Source organism: Lutra lutra, chromosome 2, assembly GCF_902655055.1.
Source record: "Lutra lutra chromosome 2, mLutLut1.2, whole genome shotgun sequence".
Lineage (NCBI taxonomy): Eukaryota > Metazoa > Chordata > Mammalia > Carnivora > Mustelidae > Lutra > Lutra lutra.
This window is the reverse complement of record NC_062279.1, coordinates 95,993,602-96,012,106: the sequence shown is the minus strand read 5'-3', so window position 1 is coordinate 96,012,106 and position 18,505 is coordinate 95,993,602. Positions and strand designations below refer to the sequence as shown.

The window sequence follows — 18,505 nt, the reverse complement described above, 5'->3', positions numbered from 1 at the left end:
TAGTAACTCTATAGGAGAAAGCGGGCAGGTTTCTGAGAGATCCAAGTTCACTTCACCAAGAAAGAGACAAATTGCTATCAGTGTGCCTTGTAACATGACACACTAAAGACACAAAATCATTTATATACCATTCCTACCACTTAACCCAAATTTAATCATGAAGAAAATCAGTTAAGTACAACTGAGAAACCTTAAAAAAATGGCCTCTTAGAATTTGAGAGGCAAAGTGGGGGGTTTGGGAGGTAGGGAAGGAAAAAATGAAATGAGATGGGATCGGATGGAGACAAACCGTAAGACTCTTAATCTTACAAAATAAACTGAGGGTTGGGGGGGCGGGGGGGGAGGGAGGTTAGAGAGAGGGTGGTTGGGTTATGGACACTGGGGAGGGTATATGCTATGGTGAGTGCTATGAAGTGTGTAAGCCCTGGAGCTAATAATTCATTATATGTTAATAAAAATTTTAAAAAATGGCCTCTTAATCTTCAAAGGCCAATGATAGGAGAAACAAAAAGAGGCTGAGACTCGGGTCGTGATCTCAGGGTCCTGGGACGGAGCCCTGCATGGGGCTCTCTGCTCAGCAGGGAGCCTGCTTCCCCTCCTCTCTCTCTGCTTGCCTCTCTGCCTACTTGTGATCTCTGTCTGTCAAATAAATAAATAAATAAAATCTTAAAGAAAAAAAAAGAGGCTGAGAAACTTTTAAACATGTGAGTGAAATAATTTATTCCTCTGCTCAATACACTCCATTTCATTAGCTTTCTATCTCATTACAGATTAAATGAAACTAAAGATACATGACATTGTTCAAAAAAAAATCCAACATGATACTGAGGAAAAATTACCATAAAGTAATTACTTAAAATATGGTCTAAGGACTGACTGCTAGTTATTAAACTCACACTGCTGTCCATAAATGACAAGATAAGGAATTTACACCAGAAGGTAAAACAACTACATTACTAAGCAAGTCACTTAGTTGAGTTGATTTTTCCTTCTAATACTTCACTAGCGAAGAAACTGGTACACTGATTTGTATTCTAGAGCATATCCCTTATTTACAAACCAGTATTTCTGAATGGCACTACCATAAAGTACATTAACAGGATTAACTGGAAATATTTAAATTTGTACTGTACATTTGATACCTGTACTGTGTCAACATTTACTGGTATTTCTGAATTTGAGATGCTTCTTTTGTAATTTAAGAGAATGACCTTATTCTTAGCAGGTAAATGTGAATCCAATAAATTTAACCCTGCAGGATCTTCACTATTTTTTATTTCAGAGTGAATTTCAGGAGAAAGGCGTGTTCACTATGGCTTACTTACAAGAAGTTCACTTTAAGAGGAATTCTCATCTTATCATCATCAGACATTCTCAATCTCTTGGCTCCTTCTTGCATCATTTTCTTTGCTTAGCTTCTGAACACACAACCTTCTGACTTTTCTCTTACCTCAACAACTATTCCTTCTTAGAACTTCCACAGATTTCTCTTCATCTCCCTGTTCCTAAAATCCCAAGTTCCCCTGGACTGAGTCCTTCAACCAGGAGATCATCTCTTGTCCAGCTGTACCAGTATCTGTTAGTGATTTCACCTTATCATATGACTTTAAATATCAAATCTATATTGTGACAATTCCTAAATTTAGACGTTACCCAGACCTCCCCAACTCAAATGTCACAAATCCAATTGCCTACTTGACATCTCCTGCCTAGATGTCTAAGAGTCTTCTCAGATACAGCATGTTCAAGACTGAATTGCCAATCTATCCTTCAAAAGGAGGTCCCCTACCACACCCCAAACAGTCTTCCTTATCTCAGTTAATGGTAACTCCATTCTTCAGTTGCTCAGGCCAATCTTAAGATCATCCTTGACTCCTTTCTCTCCCACCCCAAATCCAACAATAAAACCTCTATGCTCTACCTTCAAAGTATATACAGAATCTAACTCCTTCCAACCATCCCCACAAGTAGTAGCCTTGTCTAAGGGTCCATCATTTCTTGCCTGGGTTATTACAACAGTATCCATGCTTCTAATACTGCTCCCCTATAGTCTCAAAGACCTTTTAAACATATGAGTGAAATAATTTATTCCTCTGCTCAATAGACTCCATTCATTAGCTTTCTATCTCATTCACAGTAAAAGCCAAATAGCCTATGGGCTTATAATTAAATCCCTCTTCTACCCCACTGGTTACCTTGTGACCTTAGGTGTTTCTCTCTGATTTCATCTGCCCCCTACTTTCCTTAGAAACATCAGGTATAATAACCATTTCTGGTCACTGAACAAGTTACTTCCAATGACCAGAATACTCCACTCCTGCCCCACACCCTCATATCCATATGGTTCACACTTTCCTACCCCTTCAGATCTGTATTCAAGCATCATCTTCTCAATAAAGCTTTTTTCCAACTGTGCTCTTTAGAAAGCACACCCCCACCCCTGGCCCTGAACGCCATTATTTTCCTTCCCTTTTGGTCATAATATTTATTATTTGGTATACTACATTATTTGTTTACTGCCTTTCTACCTATAATACAAGCTCCGTGCTACTTCACAGAATGTGTCCAAAAAATGTTAAAATGATTTGACTATGGGACTCAAGAATAGATCATAAAGCAATTACAGATGATCAAAGAAAAGTACATGTTAAAATAACTTCCCTGTTGATGGAGGGTTAAAAAATTAAATTATCTGTTCTCATTAACTTTTTATTGAAAATCAGCGTTATCCAGAAATGCGCACATGCACACACACAATACCTCTCTACAGTTGTAAGTTAGGGAAAAAAATAACCAAGATGCAATAGGAAAAAGGCAGAAAAGAAAGAAAAAAAAGAGAGAAGTCACCAAACTATTTTTCAAATTAAGTAACATTTTCTTGAAAAACCTCTTACATAGGCAAATATAACAAATAAATCTATTAAGCTGCTTACACTATAATCACCGTGTCTTTGTTGAATTTCTTCTCTTGAACTGTACTGGAGCAATTTGGGGAAACGATATCTTCACTATCAGAAGACAAATCAATATACTGTATTCCTCTTTGATTCTTGAAATATGATATACTAGCTTTCCTTTCATTTTCTGTAGTTTCTGGAACACTAGAATCTTCTGCAAAAGAAAAAGAAGAAGAAAGGCATTTTCAGCAACTTGGAAATAAATCTGTTTTCGATAATTACAATCATGTGCTAAAAATCTCTAATTTGCTCACTGTTTCCATTTTAAAACCAAAAATCCCCACCAGTTTTTAAAGAAAAAATTAATAGTCAAACCAGGGCTGATGTTAAATGATCTTCCACTTTAGAGGTTAATTTACTTTCAAGACCCTAGTAGAAACTGTAAAAGAGAAGTGTGCTTTATATGTCATCTTTTTCTCTCTGAGCTATTATTTCCTAGTACTCAATTCTGGCCTAAAAGAACATGGACACTACAGCCCAAAAGACTTGTACTCCAATCCTGTCTCTTAGCCAAGCTAATCACTCTAAACGTCAATGTCCTCACGTGTAAAATAGAGATGTTAATAATCACAGGGCTCATGTGAACATAAAATCAGAAGACATATATTAAGCATTTAGTTCAGACACTGGAACATAGCCCATATTCAATACACATTACCTCTTACACAAATGTGAGTGTTGTGGGTTGAATTATACCCCTCCAAAATTCTTGAGTTTCAACCCCCAGGACCCTAGAATTTAACATATTTAGAGATAAGGTCTTTCAAAGAGGAGACTGCTTTGGTGGAGGTCCTAATCCAGTATGAGTGATGTCATAAGAAGAGAGACAAAAGATGTGCGCATGAAGGGAAGGCCATGTGAGGACACAGTGAGAAGGTGGCCATCTGCAAGCTATGGAGGAAGTCCTCAGAAACAATCGATCCTGGGTTTCCAGCCTCCAGACATTAACAAAATAAAGGTGTGTTTAAGCCACCCAGTACTGTGGCTTATGGCAGTCCTCACAAGCTAAAAAATTTTGTCTCATTCAAAACAGGGGAATAAGATATCTTACCAAGGTCTCTTCTCTTCAGTAGTGGAGTTCCAAAATTATTATCCCAGCAAAACCACCATTCTCTCTTACATACGTGAGAACGAAAAGATCACATTTAAGAAATTCATATTAAAGTAGTCAATGCCTTGGTCTAATGAATGTATTTTAAAGAACAATGACCAGGGGCATCTGGGTGGCTCAGTGGGTTAAAGCCTCTGCCTTCGGCTGGGGTCATGATCCCAGAGTCCTGGGATCGAGCCCCACATCGGGCTCTCTGCTCAGCAGGGAGCCTCCTCTCCTTCTCCCCCGCTTGCCTCTCTGCCTACTTGTGATCTCTGTCAAATAAATAAATAAAATCTTGAAAAAAAACAAACAATGACCACATGAATCTTTAGTTCAAAGGTGTCAGTGTAAAAAATTATCACTTCCATGAACTACTTTCTAAGTCAGAATCAAGTCCTCACGTGATGCACATTTTTAATCCTCATAATAATCCTGAGGGTACACATTATATGGCCAGTTTATAGATAAACTAGGTTTAGAGAAAGCAACTTGTCCAAAGTTATGTGGGATGGGGTGGGGGTAACAAATTTGAAATCCATGTGTAAAGGTCTAAATCCTCATACTCTAAAACTCTTAGACCATCCCCAATACCTGTCACAAAATGATAGCAATCACTATAATGAAGCTCTTGAGCCATATTAGTAATTAAGATTAACCATGGCCTACACAACTACTATTCACCTGGAGGGCACTAAAACTGTATTTCTTCCTACAAACAAGTCCTATCAACACTACATAAACATTACAAAAAAAAAAAAATTTTTTTTTTCCAAAAGAAAATTTTATAAATGTTGAGTGAAGAACCTGGATGAAGAACTCTGCACTGGAACAAATCACAGCTCTATTAACTGTCATAAACATGACAATACTTACAAATTCTGGATAGTTATGTGAATAACAAGATTACAGTCCAACTCCTATAAAGTATGAGGGTAATATGGTTTTTGCTTTTACAAAGTGTTCCGATACATCACAAAGCATACATAAAATTCAAAACTAGATGTTCACTGTAGCAAAAATCTCACCTAAAGCTACTGTGTATCAGTTAAACATGTTAACTAGTGTCCTATTTTCTTATATTTTCAAAGGGCTAAGATCACCACTGATCTTGAAACCAAAATGATTTGGGCTGTCCGCTTTTCTTCAAAGTCTCTTTATTCAAAATGAACAATAAACTTTTATTTTATTTATTTATTTTTGAACAATAATCTTTTTAAAGTTAGCTACTTAAACGCCTAAATGCCTGGAGGGGTCCTAAAAGATGTGTTAATGAACATTAGGAGAACTAGAGTTTCTTGAACTTGATTACATATTCATCTTTGATTTTCTCTCATTTTTTCCTCTTACTTTACACAGATCATACAAAATACACAATGAAGACATACCAATTTTTAAAAACGCATACTTAATGTGCTTAGTTAATGAGACAGGAAAAAAATTAAGAAAAAAAATTAAGAAGTTTGGCATACTCTCCATCATGTACTCAATTACTCAGAGCTCTTACTGGTAATATAATACACAACATCAAAATATATACATTACATATATATATACTGTATGCATTTAATGTATTATTTTGTATATTATATATGTTGTGTATTATATATTATACATATTATATTTTATATTTTATATAATATACATTATATATGCCTATATATCTCTACCTAAAATATACCTTAAACATGTACACAGCTCTGAACCAAGTGACATCCCCATAGCCCAACTGGTAAGTGACTAACAGAGGAAGTAGTTTGACAATATGTAGGATAAAGGAAGGTTACCATACAACAGCATTTCTCAAACTCAGAACCCTTTGCATTCTTAAAAAATGAACACCATAAAGAGCTTTTGCTTATGTTGCTTATGTTGGTTATATCTATGATATCATCGTATTATAAAGCAGAAACTGAGAAACTTTATAAAACTGTTTACATAGTAACAAATATTTTTATGAAAACTACATCCTCTCATTCCATCCCTCTCCTCTGAATCTAATGAGAAGAGTGGCACTGTTTTATATTTGTAAAAATCTTTGGTTTAATATAAGACAGCTAAATTCCCCTGCTTCTACAATTCATCTATTGTAATAGACTGTTTTTGTTTAGGTTTATGAAGAAAATCATGCCTCACACAGTTATACAGTTAGGAAGAGTATTTTCCTAACCTTTTTTACAATACCATGGATATTCTTCTTTGATACTAAACCCAAATTTGACAGGTGGTAGTTTTTTTTAAAGGTCAGTTGCAATGTGGAATCTGGAACCATATGAATAAACTTCTGCGTTCTATTACATTTAAACCCACTGGTCTATCTTGCACTTTAATGGACCTTTAAACCATGCATTATTTTGTAACATGGTGTGCACTGGTCATTTGCAAAATACTGGTTCACTTGCTGATTAATGTAGATCTTCCAAATGCTGACATATTTCATGGCATTTTATTTTTAAAAATCAGACTTATTAATATCACCACTGATCTTGAAATATCCGAGACTGTCAAACTCACAGTCCAAAATCCAAACTTTCCTTTGAAAACAGGGTAAATGCTGCCAATTATTTCCTTGGTATCACTGTCCATTTTTAAGAAAATGTCCACACCTAAGTCTGATTAACTACAGTTTGTCAGTCATTCTTTTAAGTAAAAATGGTGTTTGGTGAAAAATGACAAGTTCAAATCAGAACTGAAACCAACTGTTCAAATGCTTTCCCTTGAATTAACCACTGTACACACTTCAGTATACAACAAAGGCTGGTTCATTTTGTTTCACAAGAATATTAAAGACACCTATTGCTTAGTTGAGATTTACCCAAATTAATAATTTTTACTGCCTTACTGAAAACATTCTTGGGGTACCTGGGTGGCTCAGTGGGTTAAAGCCTCTGCCTTCGGCTCAGGTCGTGATCCCAGGGTCCTGGGATCGAGCCCCACATTGGGCTCTCTGCTCAACGAGGAGCCTGCTTCCCCCTCTCTCTCTGCCTGCCTCTCTGCCCACTTGTGATCTCTATCTGTCAAGTAAATAAATAAAATCTTAAAAAAAAAAATTCTTAAGTGAAACTGACAATGACTACTAGAACAGTTTGGAGTCTTGGCCATGATTTGTGCTAAGGCACTAGCAGTTTTTTTGTTTTTGTTTTTTAAGATTTTATTTATTTATTCGACAGAGTGAGTGATAGAGAGAGACAGAGAGCAAGCACAAGCATGGGGTATGGCAGGCAGAGAAGCAGGCTGACTGTTGAGCAAGGAGCCTGATGTGGGGCTTGATCCCAAGACGGTGGGATCAGATAGTGACTTGAGCCGAAGGCAGCCGCTTAACTGACTGAGCCACCCAGGTGCCTGGCACCAGCAGTTTTACCTACCACTGCCTTTGTACCATCAACATAGTAAAAAGGCAAGTACTACCTTAGCATTATTATGAAAGTAGTTTATCTTTAGGGATGCTAAAGGTTCACATACCACACTTTAAAAATTGATGGGATACAGTAAGAGTTTATTTATATAAAAATAGCAACTTTCCAATATAGTCAATAATTTAGAATTAGAATAATGCTTACTGCTTAGATTTGCTTATATGGACTATTTCTGGAAGTAAGCAAAAGCAAAAATAGCTAAGAGGCAATGGCCATAACAATGCAGTGATGGTTTTTGACCCAAGCCAAACAAGCACTTTGAAGCAGAACATAAAAAAGACAGGACAGAAAAATACAAATGAAAGAATGGTGAAACACTGAAAGAATCATGAAGGCATCAGCTACTATTAAATTCTGGCATTTGCTGACTGCCTTCTGTGCATAAGGCACTGTACCAGGAGGTAGGGAATATTAAGTTCAACTTGCCCCAACGAAACAAGTAAGAGCTAAGTAGCCGTGCACTTAAGTAACTGTTATGAAATATGATTTGTGCCATGAGAAAGGAATAAAAAAAATGCTACAGGAGCATGAGTGAAAACAGCCTATCTTTTCATACACAGATCATAAAGAAATCCATTGTATTTTAGAGATAGAAGATGAGTATTTTCTCATTACCAAAAGGTAATGGGAACCTACATCATTAGCATATGCAAGAACACTCCAAGGTTCCAGGAGTTTTTCCAAACTAAATTCCACACCAATGGTATACTCAAGAGAAGGCAATATTACACCCCAAATTTTTCCAGTGTGCTTGTACCCATTCTCATATCTAAGTCTACCATAAAACAAAAGAAGCATTTAAGTCTGACACTGGTTTCACTTTTCCAAAGGGTCCAAGATCAAGGGCCACTCGAAAACAAACAAAAATCACTACTAGGAGATTATGAGTTCACACTAAAGTAGTCCAAATTAATTTGATAGCCCATAAATAGAAGTTATCTTCCAAAGTAGAATGAAAAATACATAAACCTTTACATCTGTCCTGAAAACTTAGAAAACTGTGCCACTTCTGATCGTCTAGTTGTGTTGCTCTACATGGTTCAATTCTTTAACATGGCAACTAACTTTCAAGGCAATTCCTCTGAATACCAAGTAAAACACATCACTGATTTACCATTTTATTTTTTTAATCTTTTTTTTTAAGATTTTATTTATTTATTTGACAGACAGAGAGTACAAATAGGTAGAGAAGCAGGCAGAGAGAGAGGAGGAAGCAGGCTCCCTGCCGAGCAGAGAGCCCGATGCAGGGCTTGATCCCAGGACCCTGGGATCATGACCCGAACCCAAGGCAGGGGCTTTAACCCACTGAGCCTCCCAGGTGCCCCTTATTTACCATTTTATAATGTAACCAAAATAATAGATGGTAAAATCTGGGCAGCCTTAATTTGTGTCATAATGAAACAGAAATACCATAAACATTTCCTAAAAGACAAACTATTTCTCTGATGCAAGCTCTAAAAAAGACAAAATACAATAATAAATACAAGACTGAAGAGTAGTTTCTGACATCATTCTAAGATGATATAAGAGAAGAAACATCTCAGGCGTAAGCCAAAAGAAAAGATAAATGGGAAAAATGTAAAGAAAAACAAAGCCATGCTCTTGTTACTGGACAAACAAAAGCATCTAACTTGAGAGACACATTTTTTAATAAGAGAATTTAGATCTACAACAAAAAACATAACATATATCTTAACTGCATACTAATGATGAAAGACGTAAATGCTGCAGGATACATAAGGCAAAAAGTCAAGAGACAAATATAAGGCTTTAACTCTCTTCTCCAAGCTCTTAACAGACTGCACAAAAATAAAACCTATAATGACGCTTTCCAAAACATTTTTGATTGGGACCCACTGTAAGAGACCCATTTTAGATTGTGACCCAAGACATGATTATTAAACATATATAACTGAAATAAAAGCATAAAAGTTTCAGAGGCTATTGGTGATATTTGATAATTTTCTATTTATTCTACTCCACTGGGGCGCCTGGGTGGCTCAGTGGGTTAAGCCTCTGCCTTCAGCTCAGGTCATGATCTCAGGGTCCTGGGATCGAGCCCCGCATCAGGCTCTCTGCTCAGCAGGGAGCCTGCTTCTCCCTCTCTCTCTCTGCCTGTCTCTCTGCCTACTTGTGATCTCTCTCTGTCAAATAAATAAATAAAATCTTTAAAAAAAAAAAAAAAAAAGACTTATTCTACTCCACTAAGAAACAGTTGCATGTAATTAGTCAAGATCCAAGAAATTGACTTTGACACAATATTTGTCATCTACAGTTTGAATAAAATTATATAAATAAAATTCATCTGTTATTTGGTATATAATTAATCTATACTTAGATTATGTCACCTTTTCAAGTACTCTTAGTACTTTTACAAAATTAATGGCAAATTAGGCCACAAAGAAAATTTCAGTAGATTAACCAAAACAGAAATACTGTAGACCACATTCTCCAGTTATGAAAGAGTATAATTAGGAGCAAATGTTAATAAAAACACTGAAGCAGAATTTCAGCCACTTGGAAATTTAAGGAAAAAAAGCCATAGAAACCACTTCTTTGAACTTTCCAGTCAAAGAAGAAGAAAAAAAACAACACCTTAAAACTACAAGAGTTAAAGCAATGGGTAAACAAATATAAAACTAACGAAGTAGATTAATGGCCTATAAGATGCAAATATACATGAGAATTTAGACTATATTGATGTCTGTACCATCCTTTCTTTAGGTCTTTATAATATAAATTCTAGATGAGATTTAAGAGTAAAATAAAAATCAACACAAAACCTAACTCATATCCATTAGTTTGGCTATTAACACAAAACCTGACTCAGATCCATTAGTTTGGCTATCAAAACAAACAACAAAAAAGAAGGTAACAAGTGTTAGCAAGGATGTGGAGAAACTGGAACCCTGTGCACTGCTTGTGGAAAAGTAAAATGGTTCAGGTATTAATGGAAAACATGTGATGATTTCTTATATGATCTATCAATTCCATTTCCAGGTATATACCCTAAAGAAGCGACAGCAAGGTCCCAAAGAGGTATTTGTACACACATTTCATGGCAGTCTTAGCCATAATAACCAAAAGGTAGAAGCAACCCAAGTATCCATCCAAAGATGAATGGATAAACAAAATGTAGTATATACATACAATAGAATGCTTTTAGCCTTAAAAAGGAAATTCTGATACATGCTACAACATGAATGAATCTTAAAGACCTTATGCAAAGGAAAACCCGTTACAGAGACAAATCCTGTATGACTCCACTTTTATGATGTACCTAGAGTAGTCTACTTCAGAGACAGAAAGTACAAGGGTGGTTATAGTTACCACAGGCTGGGGATAGGAGGGAAATGTTTAATGGGTACAGTTTCATTTCTGCAAGATAAAAGGAGTTCTGAAGATCAACTGAACAATAATGTGAATGTACCTAACACATGATTTGTATACTTAATAGTTAAGATGGTAAATTTTATGTTATGTATATTTTACAATTAAAAATAAAATTAACATAGATGTGCTAGAATGAAATACACATGAAAATATTTATAATGTGATAGTAAGGAATGCCTGTCTGATCAAGACCTAAACCCTAGAAGCCATCAAAGAAATGAATGAACAAACTGACCACAAGAAAATGTAATATTTCTCAGTGACAAACAAGGAATAAAAAGAATAAAAAACTTACAAATCATTTATCAGAAAATAAGAAAACGGAACACAGAAAAAGTCCAGAAGACTAATACCTTTACGAAAACACACAATTAACCTTAAAGAATAAAAGTAAAGCAATTAAATTCCCTGGTAAAGATAAAAAAGGTTTGTAATATTTTAGCCTAGTATGAAAAAGTAGACATCTAAAAACCAAGCTGTAATCTGGTGCAAAGTGGTAAAACTGTGTATGGTAACTTGGCAATTACTAAAATATTACTAATATTCACTCTAATCTGACAATTCCATTTCCAAGAATTTTTCTTCAGACTGTACACAAGCTAAAAAAATCTGTGTAAAAGGATGGTCACTATAGCCTTCTTTTAACAGCAAAAAAAAAAACCATGAAGAAAAAACCCAACCAACAGATGTACATTAAAGAAACTACACGAATTATATCTATATAAGACACTGTAGTCATTAAAAAAAAAAAAGAGGTAAGCATAAGTAAATATTATATATATAATATAAATAAAAACAAAAACCTGGAATAGATTCAGGTAGAAAAAAAATATGAATATAAACACCGAAAATAAAGACTATAGAATATTCTTCATTATACAATACTGCATATTTTACATATAACATTTTATTTTGAAGAAAATAGCCTAGGCAAAGGAAATGAAGTCCAAAAATGTTAATGTCTTACCTGAGATCACACAACCTGTATGACAGAGCAGTGCTCTCTGGAAAGCATTTTTTTTTTAATTAACTGGAATAATCTTTTTGATTAACTGGAATTTTTAAATTTTCTTATTAACAACTATTATTTTCCACATGACCACCACACTGAAATGGTAATCATTTTAGGATACTGAATGTATTTCACTAGGGAAAGAAATTAATCAAGAATTTACTAAAACTTTCCTCCATTCCAACCACAAAATAACTAATTAACCCATTAACTTTTATCACTTTTTCTCCACAGGTAAAATGTGTCTCTATTTCTTTGCAACATTAAATAGTCTAGCTGTGCATCTGTTCCCATGCCCTAGATGCCTGTCTTCAGATACCTCCCCTCCCTTCATCCTTTCCCTCTCCACTGGCTTCTTCCCCTGGGCCAAAAATATGCTGAATTTTCAATACTCCTGACACATCTTCTTTTGACACTACTGTACTGTCAAGCTGTTTTTCTCTTTTCCTTCTTTAAAGACTAGCCTTCACTTCCCCACCTTTCTACTGAAACTGTCTGTTAAAGGTCAACAATAACATTTAATTTCCAAGGAAAGTGGTCTCTCAGTCCACATCCAAGTTGACTTGTCTACAGTATCTGATAGTGTTCACTATACACAAAATTAGAAACTTGTCTTTCTTTAGCTTTCAGAGTACTATTTTCTATGACTATTCAAGTTTTCCTTTATTATCTTCATTGGTCTGTCTTCATTTGTTCACCACTAAATGTTGAAATTTTTCACTATATGCCTTGCTTGGGGATATTTTTTTGTTAACACCACAATGATGACCCTTCCAAAGTCGATTTGGAAGGTTCCAACCATCTTTAAGCTACAAACCTAATGTTCAATCCTCCACTAGACCTCATTTCTGAAACAGGTGACCTGAAAACATGTTTAAGTATCTTTCTCCTAAGTGCACTGCCTAATTCAGTTAATAGTGCCCATCACCCAGCTGTCTAAGCAAGAAATGAGTTACTTCAAACCCTCTACATTTAACTGATCACCAAATACCATCAAATACTGAAATATAAAACTTCTCTAAAATGACTCCTTTATCCTACTATCATTTTCCTACGTTCAGGCTTCAATTAATTCAACAGCTTCATCAACAGTCTTCCCATGCTGAAATGTTCTCTGGTGTGTACCCAAAAAAGTCCGTCCTTCCTGGCATAGCATATAAAGGCCCCTTACAACCCAGCAGTTTACACGTCTGTCTTCTCAGTTTTATCTATACCTCCCTAAACCGCCTCTTCCACAGATAACCTCCCTTCTCACGGATGTATCACTCTCCCGAACAATGTATATTTTCTTCACCTGTTCACAAAAAAAGCACTGATTCATTGTTTAGGGTTCACTCAAAGTTACCTCTCTGTGACTTTTCCTGATCCTCTCCAGGAAAAGATAATCATTTCTGAGTTAGACTGTGATTCTACACTGCTTAATATTTTCCCGAGTTATTACACTGTACTATTTTACTATATATACTTATATGTCCCTTCCTCCTGGTGTTCCTTGAGGATCAAGCTTTGGTCTTATTTTTACTCTTTATGCATAAAACATAGTAAGTTCTCTCCTCTCTCACTCATGTGCCTTTATTTTATTCCCTTGAAACCCACTGTGCTCTCAAAAAGGTCAAAAGAAAAAAATGTGTAAGCAAGCAATAACCATTAATAATGTGACACCATGAGGGCAAAATAAACACAGGAGGGAGAGGTGCCCACAAGTTAAGTGTATGCCCTCATATCCAAAGGCTGGGTGAAGGAAGACTATCCTGCATCAAAAGCAGTTTCAAGTTAGCATGGGTGAAGAAGCCTGATGGCTATGGGGCTGTTTCAAGAGAAAGGATACTTCTAAAAATTTGTACAAAGTACTAGTATTGCCCACTTATCACCCAATACTCCCTCCTTCAATACATATTTACTAAGAGCTTACTATGCACCAGTCACTGCTCTAAGCAATGATGAACAGGAAAAAGTCTTTGCTCACATGCATCTTATATTTTAATAAGGGAGAAACAAATATATAGAATCATGTTAGGTAGAAATAAATACTACACAGAAAAACACAGAAAAGGAAAGCTGAGGGCGGGGAGAGGTGTTGCTATTTCAGAGAGTGTGATCAGGGGAAGGGCTTCTAAAGACAGTAAATACATCACTAAGCCCAGAGTCATACGCACTTATCAGCGGGCATGGTCTTGGACAAAGAAGAGCAAAGAGGAAGAAGGAAAGAAGGCACTATCCTTTGCATATTTAAGAAAAGATATGGCTGTGGCACAGTAACTGAGAGAGAGTGGTAGGAAATAAAATCTTAATTCATATTGCTAAAATTAAAAGAGCTAGCTAAAAATGTCATTGATAGGTAATTTTTACAATTTCCACTCTATTTAAGAAATAGGTGATTTAGGGGCGCCTGGGTGGCTCAGTGGGTTAAGCCTCTGCCTTCGGCTCAGGTCATGATCTCAGGGTCCTGAGATCGAGCCCCGCATCAGGCTCTCTGCTTGGCGGGGAGCCTGCTTCCCCCTCTCTCTCTGCCTGCCTCTCTGCCTACTTGTGATTTCTCTCTCTCTCTCCCTGTCAAATAAATAAAATCTTTAAAAAAAAAAAAAAAACAAAAACAACAACAAAAAAGAAATAGGTGATTTAGACCTGATTTAGACCCTAACACTCTATTGTAAATAAGCAAATATAGCATTACACACAACAGCAAAATAAGAAGTTAGCACATCATGATAAAGGAAATAAGGTCAAAAACCATATTCCACCAATGATTCCCTAATCTCTAGTCAGGAGCCTAAACCAGCTTCAGTATTTCGTCCTGTATACAGGCTCAAGCTCCAACACTTAATTGAAAATTCCCCACCTCTATATTAAGTTGCTTTAGGTCTCATCCAACATGCTAAATTGGGGACAGGACATTTTTTATTTGAATTTTTAAAGGCATGCCCAATGGGTTAGAATGGGTACTTTACACCTATTCTGATGTACAAAACTACCATTTTCTTAATTAGATTTTTAAAAGATTTTATTTATTGACAGAGAGAGAGAGAGCGCACATACACACACACAAGCAGGGGCAGTGGGAGAGGGAGAAGCAGGCTTCCTGCTGAGCAGGGAACCCAACGTGGGAATAGATCCCAGGACCCTGGGATCATGACCTGAGCAGAAGGCAGATCTTCAACCGACTGAGCCACCCAGGTGACCCTGAACTTAAATTCTTATTTATCTCATTCTTCCCATAGATTTGGTTCTAAAACTTTGCCCTTTCTTTCTTTGAAATCTCTTATCTCTCTTTCTTCTCGACTCCTACTGTTATTTCTACTTCCAAAGTGAATTATCTCCTGTCAAAACTTACCTTCTAACAAAGTACGGTACTCAGGACTGCTAGACTGATTTTTTTTAACAAAACAACTTTCATCAACCCTTCTATCTGTGAAGGCTTTAATGGATCTCTTGTAACCACAATGTAAAACCAAAACCTGGCCTTCGTTTTCAAGATTCTCTCAATTTTACAACACCAACTACAATCATCTTTTCTACAATCAACACCAACTACAACCAATCTTCTCTCTATTCCTAGTAGGATGAATTCTCACCATTTCCAGAACAAACAATTTTCGTATTTCCCAATGTTATTAAGACTAATCATGTGAGTCCTAAAAGTAACCTCAGTTTATGAGAAATTTACACATGAGGAAAAAAAAAATTACAATAAAGATGAATGAAATCTCCTTAAACGGGAAAAAAAAAAGTACAGCAGCATCTTCTGATTCGAAGAGACAATTAAGAATTTCACATTTATAATGATAAATAAAATATCCCACTGTGTTCCAGTTTACAAAGTGCTTTTTATCCTAAAGATGAAAAAATGTTAATCTCAGATTTTAAGTATTTGTCCAATATCCCATTTAACTGAAATGAAGCAGTAGAGATTCCTAAGGATTCAAAATCCCATGCCTACATGCTGGCCTTCCCAGCCCTCTCTAACTACGTAAGACACAGATTCATATATTCATTATTAGAATATTAAAGTACCTGGATATCTACACATTAACTACAGCATGTTATGCAAAGTAAACACCTATTGAAAGAAAACAAAGAGACAGCGGTCCTAAGCTTCAGTGGTTCCCCACAGAATCTGGACGAGTTTAGAACCTTTTATACAACAAAGCCTTTCAAAATTATGACTCCCCATTACCACACAATTCAACCTACCAAATCATTCCAGCATGTTCCAATTACACCCAAGATTTTTAAATGTCATTCAAATGATAATGTGTAGGGAGTCTGCCCTCACTGGTACAATTAAACAGAAGACTAGCAAATAAAATAAGACACCAACAATAACAGCATACTTATTACCAATCTTGTCAGGGCCATATCAGCTTAAAAGCTACTTGGGAAATATTGAGTTTTGCATTAAAAAAGATATTACTAAAATAAACATTAAAAGAAAACTTCTAATATTCCTTCCACCCTTCATAAGAAACTGCACAGTGTAAACAAAAGTTTATGCTCAGGAACTAGACTGACTGGATTTGAGTTCCAGGTTTATCAAATTCCTAACAACTTAACCTCTCTGGGTCTCATTCTGCAAAATGTGGGTATCATCTTGTAGGCCTGCCGTACAAATCAGATGAGAGAATGTGAAACACAGCACAGTGCCTAAAACTTAAGAGTTCAAATATGTCCTGTTCACTGTTCAAAGAACACAGACTAAGATGGAAATGCTAATTTTTGGCTTCCTCTCAAATCCCATTGTCTGGGACAACCTGCTGAAGAGGTTAGAAATGGTTCTTTCACCTTGAAGAATACCAACTACTCATTCGCACCCTGGGGATCTCCAGGAAGTCAAATAGTGGTAAAATCTGAATGGGATCTGCTCTTCATTTGTCTAGAGGTTGTCTTCAAGCACCCTGAGTCTAAAGTCTGGTTCATAGTAAGTGAGCAGTGTTTCTTGGAAAAATACCGAGATGTAAATACCTGGTCAAATAACAGACTCAAAGTCTACATCATGAGTCTGAATCACCTAGCTTCTCCTCCAGAAGCATCTACTCTGACCTAAGGATGACCTAAATTCAGATACCAACTTCCATCACTGGATCATATTCCAAGAACTTCATATAAAACTGAAAGAGCCATAGATGTTCAGTTCATGGCAGGTATATGGTGCTTCTGGCAGCAAAGCGGTATTTTAAAGGGCAAGGTAGAGGACAATGTATTAGTATGTATTACGTCAAGAATATTAGAATTTCTTTCTCTCAAAAAATACCTCTTGATGCTACATCATTTTGCAACATTGTAACTCACCTGTTTTTTCAGTTATATCTGAATCAGGTGTGCCTGCCCTGCTAACTTCCCCTTCAGCATTCTCCTCTTCAGCACTAAGAGAAATTGGTGAAGAAGGGCCAGGCTGCGTGGGTTGAGGGGTTGCTTCGGGCACTTCCTCAATCTTACTCCTTTTCTCAAAGCGAAAACGGTCCAAGTTGAAAAGATTCATATTGGCAGAAACCACCACCCTGTGGAATTAAGAGCTTTAAATGAACTATCTGCAGGAAGAAAATAAAAAGAGAAAAAGAGGCCATGAAAACAATATAAAATACAAAGCCTTAGCAGTTCATTCCCAAGGCAATTAAGAGCACGAAAACATGGCACAGGATGACTATTATGGCTGCGCCTCATTGTTAGGCCACAATAATCAGAAGGTGGACAGGAGTATCTTTTTAAAAATTTCCATTGCTCTTTCTACTCCCCTTCGTCTCCCCCCTCCCCGCCCCGCCCCTCCTTCCTCAAACCACACGCTGACCCTCGTGCAACCTCCTCTTACCCCAGCACGCGCAGGCACGTTCCCCACTCTAACCCCCCTGCGGGCCGCGCGCCCGCCCACAGTGAGAGGCTCCCTGCACTACGGTGCTCCCTGCCTCGAGAAAGGACGTGCCAGGGCCCGCGCCTCGATACTGCGGGGACACAAAGGGGCCAAAGAAGGGGAGCGGCGGAGGCCGCGCTGGCGGGCACCCGCCCGGAAGTTGACGCGGCGCGATCCCAGCTGAGAGGAAGCTGATAGGATCAAGAAAACATAGGGAGGGTTCAGAGGTGGGGAGTGTGCTGCGGCATCACTTTTTTAATGCTCCCTCGCTCGCCCTCTTTCTTTCTTTAGTACTTACAGTCTTGCAGGCTCGATGCGATGTAACAAAGGTTGAAACAAAAAATAATTCCTGGCGGGGGGGGGCGACGGTAGCCGGGCCGGGACCTTCCAAAACGGAGAGCCCAAACGAGCGCTCGGTGATGACGCAACACGCAGCTTAGGCTTTTTTTCTTTTCCAGCGACGCGCGAGCGGAAGATGTCTAGGCGCGCGCTGTTGCCATGGTAACTCGTACCCGCCTCTACGCCTGGGAAGCGCGCTTTTGGCCTGTTTCTCCAGGTTAGCAAGAGTTGTTAAATAGAACAATGATAAATTGCACAATAGCAATAACATAATAAATAATATGACATTTGATATAATGTATAATATTTTGTATAATGTATACATAGTATGATGGCAATAGTGTGCTAGATGTTTTACATGAATAATCTCAACCCTTACAAGAAGCCTTTTTTACATAATAAGAAAACTGAGGCCTGCAAATGTTAAACAGTAAGAAGTAAAAACCCGGGTGTGTT

General features: G+C 37.0%; 1 protein-coding gene across 5 annotated transcripts in view; it reads right to left on the bottom strand.

Moving 5' to 3' along the window:
* Positions 1-18,146, bottom strand: part of SMARCAD1 (SWI/SNF-related, matrix-associated actin-dependent regulator of chromatin, subfamily a, containing DEAD/H box 1) — an 82,044-nt gene extending 63,898 nt beyond the window's left edge. For 2 of the 5 annotated variants that reach the window (XM_047717998.1, XM_047718002.1), the window contains exons 1-3: positions 17,672-17,829; positions 17,155-17,393; positions 2,934-3,111 (exon numbers count right to left, since the gene is read on the bottom strand). In XM_047717998.1, the coding sequence (XP_047573954.1) occupies positions 2,934-3,111; positions 17,155-17,344 (368 nt within the window). In that variant the 5' untranslated portion in view covers positions 17,345-17,393; positions 17,672-17,829. Of the gene's footprint in view, positions 1-2,933; positions 3,112-17,154; positions 17,394-17,671; positions 17,830-18,008 lie in introns of those variants that run through there. The other 3 variants (XM_047717999.1, XM_047718001.1, XM_047718000.1) reach the window with 3 other exon arrangements.
* Between the last annotated feature and the right edge of the window lie 359 nt (positions 18,147-18,505).